Here is a 20,613-nt window from a genome sequence, read left to right on the forward strand (position 1 = left end):
TTTGGATTGCTGACCATTAATAAGAGTTTCTCTGGTTCATTTTGACTGTGTCAGTGTCTATTTCATGCACACGACATGGATAGCATGTAAAGATGCCAGCTGTATGGATGCTAAGAGCAAAACTTTGCCTTTAAACTTGAAAGAACTAATAAAGATTTGACATTTGTTGGGATAATTATGGGTACTGACTGATTTATGTATATATAAATGTGATAATGTTTTTGGCCATATCACCTAGTTGAACTTAGTTGAACATCACATTTTTATTTATTTATTAGCATGTAATATATGAAAAATATATATTTATATATATGATAATAATTTGAATAAGCCTTACATATCTCTGATTAATTTACATTTTAAATAAAGAATTGTTGATAATTACAGTTTTAATTTTAACTATTTAATATATAATATATTTAGTTAATTTACTGTATATATTAAATGAAAATAACCCAAATTTCTTACTTTGACTAAATTTAGAAGTGAACAGGAACTAGCAGGCACTTGCTAAAAGTATCTTGTCAGAATGATATGTTCAGATGAATATTTCATTGTGTCATTTTTGTGAACCAACTCAGTGGCAGTGTCATGTCTCTGACCTGCTCAGATTTCATACCCCACCATCCATTTCACATCCCATCTGTGTCATCCACCCCACTTCCTCATGCATTCGGCCAGTCTGGATGCTGCCGGGAATCCCTCCCCACCCCCGCCCCCTACCCTACAGAAACCAAGATTTACACTCTCAATGTGCTGAACAGCTCTCTGATGAATGAGTCTAGACTGAGAGCTCTGAGAGCTTCTCCCTCATGCTTACTTTGCTTTTATACAGTACACGTTATTTACACGGACACTTAATGTGCATTGCTAATCATCTCCTGACTCTAGAAGCTTCCTGATTGGTTGGGCTAATTGTAGCTTGAGGGACGAGAGCGCTGGTGGAGAGACTGGGGCGGCTTCGAGGGGTTTCCTTCATCTCATAGGATCTGGTTGAACTTAGCAAGGGGGCAGGGGGGGCGAACGGATGGTTGGAAGAAGCTTTTATGTGCTGCGTCTCATGTTTTCACTTTGTGTCTCTTTCCCAGCATGCATCATTCCTGCTTAATGGGTTCTGCCGCTCGGCTGTCCTCCTGCAATCCCACCCACACACTTCAGCCTTTTAATAGAGCATGCCAGCGAGAGCGAATAATCACCCTCTCTAATTTACTCAGGATAACGGGTCCTCGTAAAAACCTCCAACAGCAGAGCATTTCCCATGCCTCTTTATTGCCGCCAGGCGAACAGTTTAATTCAACTGCGATGATTGAGATCTCCGTGTAGAGGCGAGATAAGGGACTCGCATTCATGTTTGCAACGGCACGACAATGCAAACAGCAAGACGAGGGCGATAAACAGCATTGAGGAGGCTAAATGGATTGTAAAATGAGAGGTCATACAGCTGTCGGTCGAGGAATCGCTGCTCGCCACCAGTAATCCTCTAATGAGAGATGATATCGCTCACTCTGGACAATACAAGCAATGCTCTCTCTATTTCTCTCTCTCTCTCTCTCTGCTGTAAAATCATGTACTTGCTCAATTGAAATTGCCAGTCCTGCATTGTAATCCTGGTGGGAAAGAATTGGGAAAGAAAAAAAATAGCTTTTAGCTTTTTATTCTGAAAGACTAGACAGATGAATCCTCTTCCTGCAGGGCTTTTTGGGTAAAACAATGCACAGTTTGATCCCTTGATCCATGGGCACAGTTCGGTCTGGTAAATCTAGGCACCCAGAGGGAAAATGTTATATTCATGTGAGCCTGTCAGGAGAGAGTATGATAAAGAGAGAAATAACCCCAGATAAGCAAAAGAGTGTTAGTTGCAGCTTTATAGGATTTATGTGCAGGATTTAACAGATAGCAAGCTCCTTAGTCTGGAAAACTGTGCTGCATCAGGGTTCTGTGCTTCACTTTCTAAATTAAAGCATAAACTTAGTTTTGTACAAATACAATACAGTATCAGTTTGAGATTTAACCCTGTAAAGACTGACATGAAATATTAGGCCAGAAAATATTTTTTTTTTTAAGTTTAGTTCAGCTTTAGACAATATCTAAAATACATTTTTGAGTATCATATCTGAAACATCAGGATTATGTTTTTGAATTTTATTATTTTTAGTATGATGTAGGAGAATATACAGCTCTTACTCAAGAAGGGAAAAACTTATTCAGTATGCATGTTGTGTAGTTGCTAACATTTATATGGTAAAATGTAATTCTGATAGCTTGTAATGTAAACTTTATAACTGTATAACAGTCCACATGCATAAAATTTATTAAAGCTTTATTGATTAAAGCTCTGTGGATAATATTGTTGGGGCAAAACATAATGCAGCGCAATACATGAATGTTTGAGGTATATTAAAATAGCCGTTGTATCATTTAATGCTCACATTTTAACATTTTTCTCAAAAATGCTGTATGAATAATCATGTTAGTGCGTGCAAGTGTTTACCTTGAAATATTACTAACAATATAAAAGTTATTCTTATGTTTTTTTTTATAAACATCACAGCAAAAAAAACACATTGATATTTTGAGAATTATAATGAAAGAGCTTTATCTTGCTGAAAAGTATAAATATCAGACAACAGAAGGCATGTAGAAAATTGTGTATAACAGGTTTCTCAGCAAATTTTTATCCTAATTTAGAGGCTTTTGAAATTTGTGTATCAAATATGATACAGTATGCCTTATAGGGTTGACATTCATCAACAAAACCGAATTATATTAAAGAGATAGTTCACCCAAAAATGAAAATTCTGTCATTAATTACTTACCCTTGTGTCGTTCCAAACCCATAAAACATTCGTTCATCTTCAGAATACAAATTAAGATATTCTTGATGAAATCCGAGAGCTTTCTGAACCCTCCATAGACAGCAACGCAACTGACACGTTCAAGGCTCAGAAAGGTAGTAGGGTCATTGTTAAAATAGTCCATGTGACATCAGTGGTTCAACTGTAATTTTCAACTTGATTTCTTGACTCAATTTGATTTCTTTTAATATTGCTAAACACACACTGCACCTTTAGTGTTTGCATGCATGCATGTTTTTTTTTTTTTCATTTCTCTCTGAAGTGAGTCTCTTGCTGAAGTCATGTTCCTTTGTGTCAGGGTCATGACAGAGCCATAAAGCCATTGTAAGGCTAACGAGGGCTCTCACAGTGAACAGCAGGAAGACACCACTTAAGACATCACACAGGGCTTCCTCTGTTACCGTGACAACCCAGACCTAATGAGTATACATGATTTTCTTGTAACAAGCTGTGCTATTTGTTTCAATTTTCTTGCCATGCATTGAAATTATTTCATATAGTTTTTAAGGCTAAACAATAAATCAGACAACACTGGAGATATGGTGAATATTGTGTTCTGGTTGAATGTGGCATTTAGGGGAACAGGTGTCCATGGGTGTAGATAATTACTCTTTATCGCTTCACTATAAATCACACAGAGATGGAAGGGGTCGGAGGTCTTCCTGGGTCGTTATGTCTCTCTCATTGTTGTCAACGTGTAAATTCTTCAAAAGTAGTTCCATATGCTAATAAAAAGAACCTTTGAAAAAGTATTGCACATAATAATAAATTCTTTGAGCTCCATTTGTTAATGTTAAGTTGCAAATTAAGTTTTTGTTTACAAAATGTAAATTGTAAGCCAGTGATATTTTAAGCGTTCTTATGGAAATAAAATTTACTGTATATTATATTTTCCAAGTTTTGTATATTCAATGCTTTTTTGGACCATAATAGTAATGTCAGTTTCAGTTATAGCCTTTTTTAACAAACCATACTGGATTAAATCCACTGAACTGATGTGTAACCACAGAACCCACAGACTCAGACATGTTTGTCAATTAATCTGACTTTTCTAGTTTATATTCAAAGGCAATATTTGATGGATGGTCTATATAACCTTAAGTAGATGTGAGCAGTTGTATCTGATTAATATCGTCTTGTAATAGATGCTAAAAGCTTTTACCTGACTCTGGTTTATTTACAGAGAGAGACAACTTTGGCAGCCAAATGCCTCAGGCATCCTTCCTTTACTAAAGTCAGCACAGCGGAAGAGACAGACAGCTGCACTGTATAACATTTTTAAATATCAAACATTTATCTTAACTTTTATGGTCTACATTTTAACATAAATATGTATATTACATTAAAAATCTGGTTGTTTGAAGCTCAAAGCACTGGTTGAATAACTCCCTCTAGCTTTGAGGAGTGAGTATAAAGGATGGAGGCTGTGAATGTTGATGTGGATTTTGGACGTATGAATCGCTAGTCTGAGTGGATTAGTGCCCAATGCTGAATATGAAAATGAACACAGATTTACATCTTTGTGTTTTGTTTCTTTCAGTCACAGATGAAGACACCGTCAAACGGTACTATGCCAAGTTTGAAGAGAAGTTCTTTCAGACCTGTGAAAAGGAGCTCTCCAAGATCAACACTTTCTATTCAGGTATTGTTTTCCCTACATGCCTTCAAAAATGTTGAAGAAAAAAATGGTTACATGTAATCTGGATCACATAATCAGATTCCAAAAATTAGTATTTGTAATTAGATTGGATTACATTTTAAATAATCTGAATCAGACCACAGTTAGGTCAAAAGTAATTTGTTTTACCAATATAAAAGTCTTTACTGTCACTTCTGATCAATTTAATGCAATCCTGCTGAATAAAAGTATTATAGAGATAGATTAATAGATTCCAAATTACATGGCAAAAACTATACTTAGTAAAGTAATCCATTACATTACACATTTTAGGAAATATAATCAGACTATTTTTGATTACTTTTAGATTACTTTTGACCTAACTTGTATTATTTTAATAGAATTTAAAAATCTTAATGGCCAAAACTGAGTGTACACTTAATAATAATAAACACTTATATCTTCCCAGTTCCCACAAATATAAAGTGCACATATCCTTGTTCAGTCTTGAGGATTAAAAGAGTTTTGAAAAATAGTTTTGAGGATTAAAAAATAGTTAACTTTTAATAATCTTAACTGTTTGGCTACAAGTATTGCGTTCGTTCTGTAACTCATAAATAGCACAAGTGGAAACAGTCTTTACAGTGTGAGGTTGAACTGCAGTGGCCAGCTAAATGCCGTCAAGGGATTCCCTGTGCATGAGGTCTGGCTGTACAGCACTATTTGGGAACATGATGTAATAGCTAATGCCTGCCATAGTCATTTTGACATGCGTCAAGGGGAATAGACTATGTTTGGACTGATAATATGCACACTGCAACATAAGCTGTGTTGTTGCTTTGACTTCAGGGTGGTAGCAATGGCTGAGATCTACTGCCTCTAGTGGCTTTTTAGGGGATGACATGACAAACAAGTACTTTAAGCATAACATTATTGCTTTGTTTGCACATTGATGCATTGTTTCAATGCATTGAGAATTTAACAGTAGCTAATTCTCCCTTTAAATAAAAATCTCAGAATGAGCTGAGACAGCTGGATCAGCATTTATTCTGAAACAAAGAAGCAGATGTACATTAATACTTTAACATAAAAGGAAAGCATCAATAGGTTTAGTCTTTTTATACTCCAGTTGCCACCGAAAATCATTCACTTTCTCAGTGCAGCAGGTTTGACAGACGGACCAAAATAAACTCTAATCAAGTCCATTAAGCTGGAAAAATCTCTGACCCCATACTTTTATTTTTCCAAAATAAGACAAAACAAAGTTTCATTTGCTCAAAAATAGTGTTAGATAAAACAGAAAAGGAACAATATTCAAACATAAACACTAGTTTAATTATTCAGCTCTGCAGACAATGTTGTCCATGCACAGGTCAGACTTAAAGGTTTATTTAGTGAAATGCATAGGTGTCATATATGGCCTTTAAAACTGAAATCTATATTAGGATGGCAGCCGCTGTTAGTGCACTATAACTAATTCTGTCTAGTTGACCCAGACTGTGTTATAGCTGAGACCCCTACCTCCCCCTGAGTGGTCCTGAATTAACAACATAGCTTCTAAACCTTGAGTACATGCAGTCTTTGTCCCAGTGGACGAGATCTGCTAAGCACATAAATTCTTAGCACCATCTTAGCCACGTTCAGCCTGCAGAAGCACAGACCTTAGTCAGACTATTATAGTTGACTGGACACTATATTTACATTACATGAAAGAAAACAAGGATGTGCAGTCTATTCGATATGTTGTTTTTTTAAGATCAAATCTTTGTTCACAGCCAATATTTTTCTGGACTTTAATAAACTGATGTTCTGTCATATTATCTTTTTATGTATTTGCATTATTAATGCGGTCCAAACTTAAATTTTTGGTTTTCTGTGTTGTTTTTTTGCAAATTCTGCTTGTAAGCTATTTAAACTTGTTAGCTACATACTTTTTCTAACTGACGAACATCTTTAAGAATTTAAATTTTTTTTTTGCCATGTATGCATTTTTTAAGTTTATGAATTTATTCCTAAACGTAAAAAATTGTAAAACCATTTACCATTTAATGACCAAATATTACATTCATATATATGAAAAATATTTATAATAATAAATACTATTTTAGAAATAACTAATATTAAATAAATGTATATTTCTATGTAATATGAATATAAATATAAAATAAATTAATTAATGTTCCAAAATTACATTACATTCACTCTAGTTTATTCTTGTGAAATAGTGGAAGTAGACTACCCTGAGAAAAACACATTAGTAGAGACAATTGGGTAATCAGTGCCTTGGGGACAAAGTGTGGCAGTTCTCTTCCTCACTCTCTTTTCATCTTGGACTCCTCAGTCCCTTACTGAGGGTTATCACACATGCGCCAGCAGGACTCCTAATATTTTCATGTCTGATGAACATAATAGCCCGTTTCCTTCCTCTGAAAGTGAGATGGGTGAGCAGGGACCTGTTCACCAAACTGCGCTGGGATGCAGGCCAGCATGGATAATGCTGTCTGAGATATCGCCCTTACAGGAAGAGGCTCATCTCTAACAGGAAATCTGTCTGCTCTACTTTCCAGTTGATGGATAGAATGAGGGATTTATTTGTCATGCAAAATGGATTCTGGTGCATTTCATTGCAGGGTTGTAAGCCAAGCAGGCTTTATGTCTCTCAGTAGATGTAGTCGGATAGTTTTTAATACATTTAAGATATAATTTTTCCATCCTGGTGTACAACCAGGCTTTTTGTTTTCCGTGTTCTCTCAAAGGCTGTAAATTAAGTCAAACGCTAATTGTCCATAAAACTGAATTATTAATATTGTCTTCTCTTTTTGGATGTTCACAGAGAAACTGGCTGAGGCACAGCGCCGATTTGCAACTTTGCAGAATGAGCTGCAGACGTCTCTGGATGCCCAGCGGGAGAGCAATGCTCCAGGCCTGCGCAGTCACCGCAAAACGGTGTTGCCTTTGTCCAACAAAGAGCGCAACAAACATCGCAACATCAAAGACCTGCAGCTGGCCTTCAGCGAGTTCTACCTCAGCCTCATCCTCCTGCAGAACTACCAGGTCTGATATTTGTCATGATTTTGTTGTTGTTTGTGTCCTGTTGTGAATGTTGTCCTGACTCCCTCTTGGGTTTCTAGACCTTTCCGCTGTTTTTTTCTCTGCTGACAAGGTGACACCCGAATCTCAAAGTTCAGCATATGCTGGTGATATGGATCACTTCCTCTGCACTTTACAATATTACATTCCTTCCTCTGTACTTTACAACATTACATTTTTTCCCATATTGTTTTCTCTACTTTTTCTTTACCCTTCCAGCAGTCAAAAGTTTGGATAGAAGGATAGAGTTCCGTCACTATATGTAGTGTTTATTAATTAATTATAGATTTATTTTTATTTATTTTCATCAACTCATGGACCAGTTTCCAGGGTTGTCCAACGTGCACAGAACTGGAATATATATTTTATTGCATGAATTGTTTTGTTTTTTAAATGTCTAATTATTATATTCCATTATTCTAAATAGCAATAATAAGGACTAAGTAGATGTGTCTTAACAAAAAGAACTCGACAATTACTCTTTCTTGTTTTAAATGTGTAAAAAAAGTGTTTTCGCATCTTAATTTCATATACTGATTTACCCTAATCACATACAGAATCTGAACTTCACTGGATTCCGTAAGATTCTGAAGAAACATGACAAGATTCTGGACACACAGCGTGGAGCTGATTGGCGTGTGGCTCACGTGGAGGTGGCTCCATTCTACACCTGTAAGAAGATCACACAGCTCATCTCTGAGACCGAGGTAGACTGCCTGGCTCCACGTTTGGACTTCTGACTTCCTGCTCGTATCATGATCTAATTGTCTTGGCATTAGTAGCTGCTGAAACTGATAAATGATGCTTAAACCCCTAGAGCAGATTAAAATGAAGAGGAATTCAGGGCAGAAATGACTAAACTAGAGAATGGTGTTTGACCTTTGGTCCTTGTGTGCCCAGGCTCTGGTGACCACAGAGCTGGAAGGAGGTGACCGTCAGAAGGCCATGAAGAGGCTGAGAGTTCCACCTCTTGGAGCAGCACAGGTGAGAAAGAAACTCTGATGGTACATGCAGACCCACACACATACATGCATGCAGCAATTGTTGTAATTAAACATTAAATATTGGTAGAATCAAAGCTATTTTGCCAAATTTTATACCAAAATGACTTTCAATAAAGTTTTGGTGATAAATACAAAATACTAAAGCAAAACCCACAGAAGAATAACATAATAGCAACCAGCCAATGAAAAACAGGTGAAAAATATCTGCAGTGTCTTTTCATGAAGTACTTTTAGTTCTAGGTCAATAACAGTTGTGTAAGTACTCAGGAACTATATAATGTAAAAGGCAGCGTGGGTGGAGAGATACACCTGTGCTTGGAAGAACATGTACAATACACTGCAGGAATAAAATTCTGTTTTACCTTTAATAGAGAGAAAGTATGTGTCTCTCTGTCCTTTGGAAAACATACCTATAAAAAATTATGTGCTTGTAGAATAAAAAAAAATCAACTTAGTTGAAGTCATCTACTTAACATTTCAAGTTCAGTCATTACATTTAATAAGAATAGTAAAATTGCAGTAAAAATAGACAATTTTAAGATAAACAATTACCCATGCGCAAATACTAATTAAAATCCATTTCATTCAGTGTAGGTGTGTATTGAAAAGTTACACTGAGATGCATTTTGTTTGTGTTCCTCAATATTGTACGGGATTAGAGCTTTAGAACTGAAGAAAAGAATAGAAGAACTGCAGTGATTTAAAAGTGCTTTTTCTCAACCTCAGCCTGCACCTGCCTGGACCACCTTTCGTGTGGGGCTGTATTGTGGAGTCTTCATTGTCCTGGCTGTCGCCTTTGTCCTTACTGGTACAGTTTTTAACCTAGTTTCACACTTAGTCCATATGCATCTTGTTGCACACATTTCATAATGTATAAATTCCAGCATTTCTGCTGATATACCTCACATTTATGGTATAACAGTGCAGTAATGTATACAGCCTTGTTGATAATCCAGCTGTTTGACTGATCCTTCCCTCTCAGGTGCTTTTTTCATTCGTAATCAGAACATCTGGCCACTGGTACGCATCTACCGTGGCGGTTTCCTGTTGATTCAGTTTCTCTTCCTCTTGGGGATTAACACGTATGGCTGGAGGCAGGCGGGTGTCAATCATGTGCTGATCTTTGAGCTGAACCCTCGAAACAATCTTTCACATCAACATCTGTTTGAGGTGAGACACGTCATGCAGAAGGGAACTTAACAGGAAGCCTGTATAAAATTTGTTTTAATGTTTTTAAAAGAAGTGCTTACAAAGGCTCCTTTTATTTTATGAAAATAATGAATCTAGATGTTCAATTTGCTCTTTTTTTCCCCTTTCTCTTGCTGTAGATCGCTGGGTTTTTGGGGGTGTTGTGGTGTCTCAGTATCCTATCTTGTCTGTTTGCGGACTACACTTGGCTCCCTATGCAGGTGAACCCCCTCATCCTCTACGGCTTCATGGTGCTCTTCCTCATCAACCCCTTCAAAACTGCCTACTACAAATCCCGGTTCTGGCTCATCAAACTTCTGGTGAGAGACAAAACCATTAAATTTTATAAGCATAGAGCCTCTATAGCCACAAAAATAATGAATGATAAAAAAGTGAAAAAGCTTTTACGCCAACATAATGTGGGCAGCAATGGCTATTGCATGCTGTTAATTGGCTCCATGCAGATATGCAACAACCGTATTTTATGATCCAGTCAGTTCCAGATGGATTTAAAAAGTCCCAGTTCCTTCTCATTAAATATCCTGTTTAACATAGAAATGTGTCAGATTACAAGTAAAGTGGGTTATAAACAGCATTTGCAATCATCATATCCTGTCTCGTTTAAGATGATAAAATATTAAAGGTGCCATAGAATGCATTGATACAATATTTAAAATTATTCTCTGATATCTACATAGAAGGTATGTGGCTTATGTAAGGGTCAAAAAATCTCCAGAAATGGTTTTACATGTGCATTTACAACCCTAAGATTTCTCCCTAGAATGAAATGGTCTGTTATTGGCTTATTTGGAAGGGTCATGAATAATAATGTTGAGCTCTGCTCTGATTGGCTGTTTCACAGTGCGGCTCATTTCAGCTCATTTCTCACACAGCAGGAAGGAAACACAGGGAGGAAAATATATATTTCAATACTTTCTCTCGCAGTTATATCGTCGAGTAATTATACTGTATATAAAATCAGGGAGACACTATTAATATGCGGGGCACTGAAACTGCTTTCAAAAACACGATCGCTTTTTACTTTCACTTTGACTTTCGAGATTCGGGATCACACGAACTCTGTTTATACTACGGAGCGGCAGTACTTACCACACATTTTACAAGATCAGATGCTTGTCAATGGTGCTCAGGATCTGTAAATCATTCGCCATCATCCTCAGTCATCTAGCTCTCCTTACTCTGTTTATGTGGTAAGTGAAATCTTATGTATTGTAATGTAACAGGCTACCACTAGCAAGCAGCTAACCATGTCCCTTTAGTAGCTTGTGTTATTTGCTTTCCGTGCCTTTCTGAATACAGACACCAACCCATCCCTGCACTTCATATCCCCTGCACAGCCTGCAACATAACATTTATTTCCATGATCTGCCATTTTCGCTGTTGTCCTCGCTTGTTTCTTCACAATACCTGCAGAACTTCTGATGGTTCGGCTGGCGGCTGGCCTAGAACATGGGTGGTATATGCAAATGTTGGGGGCGTAACTATAAGTGATCCCGACTGTTACGTCACAGTCGGTGTTATGTTCTAATTCGCCTATTTTTCAGTGGTCTTTTTTGTTCACAAGATTTACATAAGAAGGAGGAAAGAATGGTGTTTGAGGCTCACTGTATGTCATTTCCATGGACAGAACTCTTATTATTCAACTATGCCAAGGTAAATACAGTTTTCCATTCTATGGCACCTTTAACGTTTTCACTGGAATCACTCTGCTAATAGCAAAACCACCTGTTCAAACACATTTCTAACAAATTCAGTTAAATTAGCTAAGAGCTAATTGCCTCATTTCAATGCACAAGCAGCTTCATGCATTTCATCTTCTCTGTCTGTTTCTATTAGTTTATAGTAGTAACAATTGTTTCCCCTTGGCCTGTGTGAAAAGATACTGTGTGCATGCATATATACTGCTGTTCAAATAATTAAATCTTTTTTTTCTCTTATGCTCACCATGGCTGCATTTATCCGATCAAAAATACAGTAAAATATTGTGAAATATTATTACAATTTAAAATAACTGTTTTCTGCTTTAATATAAATTAAAGTGTAATTTATTTCTTAGATGGCAAAGCTGAATTTTCAGCAGTCATTACTCCAGTCTTCTGTGTCCTTCAGAAATAATTCTAATATGCTGATTTGGAACTCAAGAAATATTTCTTATTATTTTTAGTCTTTAAAACAGCTGTGCTGCTTAATATATATCTCACTTTTTTCCAATTGAATGATCCTTGCTGAATAAAAGTATTCATTTCTTTAAAAAAATTACTGACCCCAAACTGTTTGTATAGACTGTTTCAGTGAGGTCTTTGTGCATACATGTGTGTGATTATGTGTGTGTCTCTGTGTGAGGCACGGGGCAGTGAGGTGAGGGAAAATAGATTGCTGCTCTATCTCTGCGGATGTGAAGACTGTGCCTGTGCAATCATTATTGGGATGGAGCCATCAGCAGTCGCCTGCCTCTGTCTCACTGCCCTCCCCACATCTAATTGACCTAGACTGGAGCCTTATTCCTTGGAGCACACGCAGACACACACACACTTCCTGTAGATTAAAACCGACACGTACTGATGGCCAAACAGTGGGTGGCTTTACTCCCTGAGCTCAAACGCGCTGTCAAACTCAAGCTGTGCATCGCACATGCAGCTGTAACCTTGAAATGTACCTCACATCCAGACCTGTATGTTTAGAAGCATTTTTGTGGACAGCCTTCACCTGTTTCATCAGGTAACAATAACTGATCAGGGTTTGTGTGAGGAGAAATTGATTTCCACTGGCATTTGAGTATGATGGCATAGATCGGTGTAGTGCAAAACTGTCGCTGGGAAATGTCAGCAGTGGCCTGAAGGCTGAGAGAGGTAAAAGGTAGTGTGATTGAGCCACGGAAAAATATGTGGGAAAAAGAAAAAAAACAATGTGACACAAGGGCAACAAAGGTAACTCGCCTAGATTAGCATGTAGCCTGTATGTATAGTATATATATATTTTTTTTTTTGTTATATATTATTTAATTTCATTTATGTATTTATTATAAATATATTTATTTTCTTCAAATAATTTATTTAACTGTTTTTGTTGTCTAATTGTGTAATTTTTATTACATTTTTCTATAGTATTTAATTTATTTAATTATGTGTGTGTGCATGTATATTATTTATTATGTATTTATTTATTAAGCATGTATTTATTTTTTTCACATTATTTTATTTCCTTTATTAGTGATTTTTTATTTTTATTAGTTTTTATTTTAGTTTATAATTTTTTTTATTTACAGCTCTTCTTTTGTAATTGTTCAAAGTTCTATGTGCATGCATATAAAAAAGTTAATCTTTGTTTTTATTTGTGATTTGTAAACCCATATTAGTTTACTATAACTTTTTTATTTTTCAACCTTTTAGTTATTTTTCATTTTTCAACCTTTTAGTATTTCAATTATTAGTAATATTTTCTACATTTGAAGGCAAAGCTGCTGGTACTGATTACACTGAAGTCACACATGGGAAAAATACTTGATTCAGTAACTTAATACAACATGGCGTATAACCTATTTTAAAATGGGTTTTAGCATTAAAATTGTTATTATTACTTTTCTCATGTGCATCTTTCAATCACAGGCAGCTGTGTATGATTAAATGTATGGTCATGTGACAAAATGATGCACAGTTTGCTAGATTAATGGTGCAAGACATCTAACCCCATTATTACTTATACACAGTTTAAGCTGGTTTATTGTTGAGGCCAAAGAGCTGATGATATTGCAGATGATCATCCAATAAAAACCCCATTGATTTGCTTTCAGCCAGCTGAGTTCTCATTAAGATTTTCGCTCGCTGTCTCATAGAGTTCACTCTGCCTCAGGGATGAACTGTTATACATAACCTCATTTTAAGAGACAAAAGCATTTGTGATGATTTCTCTTTTTTATTATTGTCCTCAATGATTACCTTAAGCACTGTATACATTATAAATATTTAAACTTCATATTTTCTGTGTTTGTAGTTCCGTGTGTTCACCGCCCCGTTCCACCGTGTGGAATTTGCAGACTTCTGGCTGGCAGATCAACTCAATTCTCTGGTCATTGTGCTGTCGGATCTGGAGTATCTGGTCTGTTACTACAGCATGGAGCTGCAGTGGGGAGATCGCAGTGGCTTACTGCCCTCCACATATGGTAATTGATTCAGAATGAAGCCATCCTGTATTGTGCTGATTCAAGTTGACATGACTGACTGAGCTGTTCATGTTGAACCATCCTAATTTCAGCATTAGATGTAATGGTAGATGAATGGCCGGTTATGATTAGTTGCTCTTGCACATGAATTAAGATTGTACTGGCAGTGTCAACATAGACAGGAGTTCTTCAGGTTCAATGGAGTTTATCATGTGAAATGGACCAGGAAATTCAGAGCATCAGCGGCTGTCTAATGGTGCAGAAATGTGTCACACCAGCTCAGAAATAATAGGAAAATACTGAGAAAGAAGAGGAGGGAAAGTGAATGAGCAAGTAACAGAATGTGAGCAACAGAGCTCAACAGTAAGGTCTGGTCAAGTGTTCAGAATTTTACTTCTAAATATGATGAATAGGCCCAAAATATTTAGAAAATTATATCTTCTTCTTAATGAACTTTATAATTTTATAATTTTCGAATTTCGATTCTGTTACAGTTGTAAATTTCACACATTTTCTGGCTTTCTTGCCATTTTGACAATTTGTAATTTCCGTATTTACATATTTTTGTATGTATGTAAATATATTTCAGTTTATCAAAACTAAATGCATAAGATTTCAAGTCAAAATTGTAATTAAGTCCTTTTTGCAATTTTGTAATCATCATTTAATTTCTAGAAATACATATAAAAATTATGGTTTTGTGTTTGTATATGCTTTAACATTACTACAATATTGAGAGTACAGTCTTGGAAATATCAATGTGCATTCATAATTGTCTCCTCCTACATAAGGTGATGAAAGGTGTAACAGCTATTCTTATGGAGTTCGGGCCATCATCCACTGTCTGCCTGCCTGGCTGCGGTTTGTTCAGTGCCTGCGACGTTACCGTGACACCAGGAGGGCCTTCCCTCACCTGGTGAATGCTGGGAAATACTCTACCACCTTCTTTGTGGTCACATTTGCAGCCCTCTACAGAACTCATAAAGGTAAAAACAAACAAACTACAATTAATTACAAATATTACGTAATCATGTAACAAGTACATTTACTTATCAAAGCATGTTACAAGTGTTATAATCAGCTTGACAAAACAACAGTATGAACAGTCGATTCCAAGTTCGGTGAATGCAGTTGAAAGGTTGCATAGACGGCAGGTGCGTTGCTAACTATGCAGGGTCAGAAAGCTTTCGGATTTCATCAAAAATATCTTAATTCGTGTTCCAAAGATGAACAAAGGTCTTACAGGTTTGGAACAACAGGTTGAGTAATTTATGACAGAATTTTCATTTTTGAGTGAACTATACATTTAAAGAAGATTAAAAAAGCTCTAGAAGTTTTGTCCTGGTGGAATCTGGTTAAAGCTGGTTTGCTCTGACTCTGATGTGAATATTCAGTGCAAAGAGAGCACCTGGGTGCCATTGTTTGCCTACAGATACAGATGAATGGGCAACAAAAGCATGTTTTGAGAAAAGCAGAGAAAGAAAAAATGACCCTGAGCCTGTCCTTGTCTGTTAGAGACTTGGTTTATATAGCAACATAAACAGCAAGCATCTACGTTTTATGCTAGAGATGAATTGCACAAAGACTGGGACATTTTTATAACCTAATAAGAGCTGTAGGAAACAGGTTGGAATTACATTTATGCATTTAAAAATGAGCCGCCTGCTTTATAAAAACTCATTTGTCGCCAAACACCAGATTATGCATTCGATCACATAATAATCTTACGTTCAGATCATATGAACTCTTAAAGAGTTTAAAAGCATGCCATTAAGATTCCAGACATATCCCACGTCTCTATCTACAATTACCGTCTTATTATTCTGCCACTGAAATCCATCTGAAGTGCAAAGACTGCTGCTCAAACATGTCTTTCTCTATCTGTCTCACTCTCTCTTATCAAACAGTCGGCCTCCATGCCTTCCCGTAGCCCAAATCAATCTCAAAGCACTCGGCTAAGCCGCTTCATCCATTTCATTATTTATATGCACACATGGTCGTTTCTGGTTATTTCCCTTAAATGTCAGTGTTTAAATATCAAGCATGGGTACATTTTGCTCTAGACTTCAGTGTGTATTAGAAACATCTCTGTATCGGTGATATACATGAAGTCTGGACCGCAGCCCAGAGCATCTGCCTCATATGACTAAAACACGCTGCATTTAACCCAACATGGCAACCTTGCCACGCATTTGATGCATTCATTAGGATCCGCTCGAGATGTTCCTGGCAGAGAGCCTGTTTAATATATGACTGCATCAGAAATCACCTCCATCATTTGTGCCCTAATTGAAACTGATGTTCGCTCTAGTAAGCTGCCCAGATAAATGAGTTTGTGGATTCAATTTATTTTAGTTTTCATCCAAACTAATCCCAAAGGAATGCAACATGTCTGAGCATAAGTAATGTTTAAATTAACATAGTCATGAGCCCAACAGGTGTGTGAGATTGAGATCAGTGTTAGAGATGTTACTCTATTACTGTTTCCTCACGTGTCGAGTGGACTTATGGTTAAAATCTAGATTTGCAACCTAAAGGTTGTAGGTTCAGTCCCAATGATTTATAAGTCTTTGTGAACTTTAATGGTGAATTTTAATGTGTTACTCACCCTGCACCCTGGCATTATGACTACAAGTTTTGCATTGGTAAGTGGTTCTTATACATCAATAACCCCATTACACCTGCTTTCAAATTTAATGCTCTATTTCATTTTAGAAGTGAATGTAGAAATGGTAGAGTCAATACACTCTAAGATTTAATTTAAACTTTAATGAGAAATGTCGATCTGATCTTAAGCTCAGCTGAAGAAGTCAATGACATCCAACAAGACAGAGCAAAATGCAAACAGAAGATGCTATGTGAACACTAAGAAACGATTAAAGGGGAGAGAAAATATGAAGCGAGACAGCAAAAAAGAAAAGAGGAAATTAAGGAAAATGGACTATCCAGAGGAGGTTGAGCTGTAATTGCCTGCCTGTGGCGAGACAGAACAGTGTGAGTGTATTGCTAGAATAATGATGAAGCACTGAAATATGATTGGATTTTCTTTCTCTCTCACTCTGTATCAAACCTGGATCTTTGATCTAAACAAGCATTTTAGAGTAGAGCTATAGAGATTTGTACATGGACAGGTGTTTACCTGCTCTGATGGCTTCATTAGACAGGTTTAAACTGTTTCATGCAAACCACATGTACCCAGGAATACATAAGGTCCAGATGGAGATGATTGACTATGTAAACTTCACTGTGTTAACCCCCAGCATGTGCATAAATGTTACAGTTTAGTACAGATTAATCAGTTAACATACACTATATTGCCAAAAGTATTGGGTCACCTCCTTCTAATGAACATGTTGGACTACTTTAGTAATTTCTATGAGTACAAATCTTAATGTTTAAGCATATAATGATATTTTAGGGAATTGTGTGCTTCTAATTTTATAGCTACTCTATTACCGAAGACACCTAAAAGCTGTCAGTGTTGAAAGGAAAACCATTTCTTCTGTGTCCAAGCACTCAGAGGGATGTTGAGAGGGATTTGTGGTCCTCTGGGAAATGGGTTTGGGTCGTGATGGTTCATGTTTACATAAATATTAAGTATAGTCAAGTCAAGTCAAGTCACCTTTATTTATATAGCGCTTTTAACAATGTAAATTGTGTCAAAGCAACTGCACAATATCCAAAAAAAAAAAAAAAGGAAATAGTGTGTCAATAGTGTAAAATTGCTCACAAAAAAAATAGCAATCAGGTCGACGATAGAAATATCTTGCATTATAAAGTGTGAAACAAAAGACTGAAAATCAGCCCAAGCTTCTCCAGATGATTGCCTCTGGCCTGTCTGAAGAGATTAGACTAGCATTGCACTCTTAAAGGGTCTTATGGGGTGAACATCTTTATTTTTGGGACACCATATTCAACATGGGCACTCATAGATCAGGGCTGAAATAGGATGGACAGGGCTATTATGTGTTCTGGCGAAAAATGTCCTCCGCCGGTTTCCTGGCGCCTGGATGGCAGAGTGTGAAAGGCTTTATTAAGACTGATGGGCCTGTTCCAGATTCAGCCCCGTCTGCTGTCTGAGGCCTAAGAGATTTAACCATTCACTGACCTGAGACCTGCACTGTTCCACTATCTGATAAATGTCTCGCCCCCTATTAATTTAAGCCGATGCTCTAATATTGTACTGCAGGATGCCTCTTACTCTTATATTTCAGCTCTGCCTACTCTGTTTTTGCATTGTATTGCCCTTTTGCAAAATAGATATCTTTTGGCATGGTTCCATATGTTCTCCCATGCCTCATCATCAATAATAGCTGCTAATTTCTTTTCCCATACAGCTTTCATCCTCTGCCTTTCAACAGATTATACACAGCTACTTCAGGGTTATTTATGTATATTGGTCTTGGTTGCAGAAAAATAGCTACTAATTAAATTACATGTAGTTATTTTTATATACTTCTTATAAATGGGAATAAGGAGTTAGAATATTAAGAACTATATGTGATGTATTCTTTTTGTGAAAGAGTAATGTAAAATTAGCTGGAATGGATATACACTGTTGTTCAGAAGGTTCGTAAGATTTTTTTGACGTTTTTGAAAGATAGTCTTCTATGCTCACCAAGGTTTCATTTATATGATCCAAAATATACTTTCACCACAATATATAGTCATACATATCTGATCAGAAATGCAGTAAAAATATGTTAAAGCAGTTTAAAAGAACTGTTTTCTATATTAATATATTTTAAATGTAATTTATTCCTGTAATGGCAAGGCTGGATTTTCAGCATCATTACTCCAGTCTTCAGTGTCACATGAGCCTTCAGAAATCATTCTAATATGCTGATTTCAGTTTGCAAGAAACTGCATTTTTATATGCATATGCAACAGAGAGTAAAAATAGTACAGGCTAATTGTTCACTAGATTTTAGTTTATATAAAAATATTTGTATTGATTTTTTAACTTTAAAATTGTCAAAGCATTTTAGCCATTGTATCATTGTTTTAATAATATAAACACATTATTATATTACATGGTCATTTGACATTGAATGACCTTTCAGTGACCTGTATGAATAACCACAGACACTATGGCATTAGTACTGCAAACACTGGTCTCAAACAAAAACACTATATGTATAATCTGGAATCCATACCTGCATCCCTATGTGCATACTGTCCGTCCTAAATTCTATGTGATTTTATGTGAATTTATCTATGTGAATTTTCAGTACTATTTAGGGCAGATTGGGTGGGTAGTATGCACATTGGGACACAGGGCAACTGATGTTTGTTTCAAGTGTAGATGGATGGATGGATGGTAAACAGTCTCCCTCTAGTGGACACATTGGTCATATCAAATTCACTTCCTGTTTCATGTTTCAGATCAGAAACATGCTGATGCTGAGGTGTTTTTCTACATGCTGATCCTGTCTTCAGTCGTCAGTTCACTCTACACACTGATCTGGGACCTAAAGATGGACTGGGGTCTTTTCGACCGCAATGCAGGCGAGAATACCTTCCTGAGAGAGGAGATTGTTTACCCACATAAAGTAAGATATGGCAGAAAATAATATACCATCTTAATGCACCATATGGAATGTCAAAACATATAGTAAAATGTGTTGCGTACTGGTCAAAACTCTGCTCTGGTGAGCACAATGTTGTAGGTTTAAACCTTCTGGGGAACAAAGCAAAATAATCCTGCTAATCAGTTGGTTTGCTGCTCTTAAACTGGTTTAGTTTGTGCATCTTAGGTTGGTTTAAGATGTTTTCATTTTCAGCAGGGATATCTGTATCTGATATCTGTTACCACCAGTTCTCATGATGTCACTTCATCTTCCTTTTAGGCCTACTACTATTGTGCCATTATAGAAGATGTGATCCTGCGCTTCGCCTGGACACTGCAGATCTCTCTGACTTCCATGACTGCCATTCCTTCCATCGAGGACATCGTGGTTACCATTTTAGCTCCTCTGGAAGTGTTTAGGTGAGATGTTTGAGTAAAACAGGGATTCTCACAATTTTCAAATTCACATTCTTGCTTCTTGGTTAATAAAATATTTTTGTATTATTTATTTTATTTGACATTTTTCTGATTTAATTAATTATTAGTTTTTCATGAACTCACATACCCCCTCCAGTTTCCTCACAAAACCCATTTCTGGAAACCTGGTTGTAAAACATTCTCTCTTAATCCTTTGAATTGTTTTCTCCCTGTAGACGTTTTGTGTGGAACTTCTTCCGTCTTGAGAATGAGCACTTGAATAACTGCGGTGAGTTCCGAGCGGTGCGGGACATCTCAGTGGCTCCTCTAAACGCTGATGACCAGACACTGCTGGAGCAGATGATGGACCAGGAGGATGGAGTCCGGAACAGGCAGGGCAAAAAGAGCTGGAAACGGAGCTACAGCCTGTCCTTACGACGACCCCTGCTATCCTCACAGTAAGAGAGTTGTATATTAGATTTTATTTTATATTTTTATGTTGTATGTATCATACATATTTCATAGAGTTATAAATAGGCAGCTTTGTTTAGTACACCTGTATATAATTCATATTCAATAAAATTATTGATAAGACTAGTGAAAAGACTAGTAACAACTTTCATTAACTCATTAACAAACATGTAATCCAATTCACTGCAAAAATGTTACAAATAAAAAAATGATTTTATTCA

The 20,613-nt window shown here is 36.5% G+C and overlaps 1 protein-coding gene across 1 annotated transcript in view; it reads left to right on the forward strand.

Annotated features, from left to right (window-relative positions):
* LOC306848584 (xenotropic and polytropic retrovirus receptor 1 homolog) overlaps nucleotides 1–20,613 on the forward strand; it is a 68,783-nt gene that overhangs the window by 44,500 nt on the left and 3,670 nt on the right. Inside the window, exons 3-14 of the mRNA XM_079383225.1 lie at nucleotides 4,396–4,497; nucleotides 7,307–7,527; nucleotides 8,121–8,270; nucleotides 8,464–8,547; nucleotides 9,294–9,375; nucleotides 9,550–9,737; nucleotides 9,896–10,075; nucleotides 13,767–13,935; nucleotides 14,727–14,921; nucleotides 19,321–19,487; nucleotides 19,785–19,924; nucleotides 20,158–20,379. Coding sequence (XP_079239351.1) covers nucleotides 4,396–4,497; nucleotides 7,307–7,527; nucleotides 8,121–8,270; nucleotides 8,464–8,547; nucleotides 9,294–9,375; nucleotides 9,550–9,737; nucleotides 9,896–10,075; nucleotides 13,767–13,935; nucleotides 14,727–14,921; nucleotides 19,321–19,487; nucleotides 19,785–19,924; nucleotides 20,158–20,379 — 1,900 coding nt within the window. The remainder of the gene's footprint in view (nucleotides 1–4,395; nucleotides 4,498–7,306; nucleotides 7,528–8,120; nucleotides 8,271–8,463; nucleotides 8,548–9,293; nucleotides 9,376–9,549; nucleotides 9,738–9,895; nucleotides 10,076–13,766; nucleotides 13,936–14,726; nucleotides 14,922–19,320; nucleotides 19,488–19,784; nucleotides 19,925–20,157; nucleotides 20,380–20,613) is intronic.

Source organism: Barbus barbus (genome assembly GCF_936440315.1).
Source record: "Barbus barbus genome assembly, chromosome: 28".
Classification (NCBI taxonomy): Eukaryota; Metazoa; Chordata; class Actinopteri; order Cypriniformes; family Cyprinidae; genus Barbus; species Barbus barbus.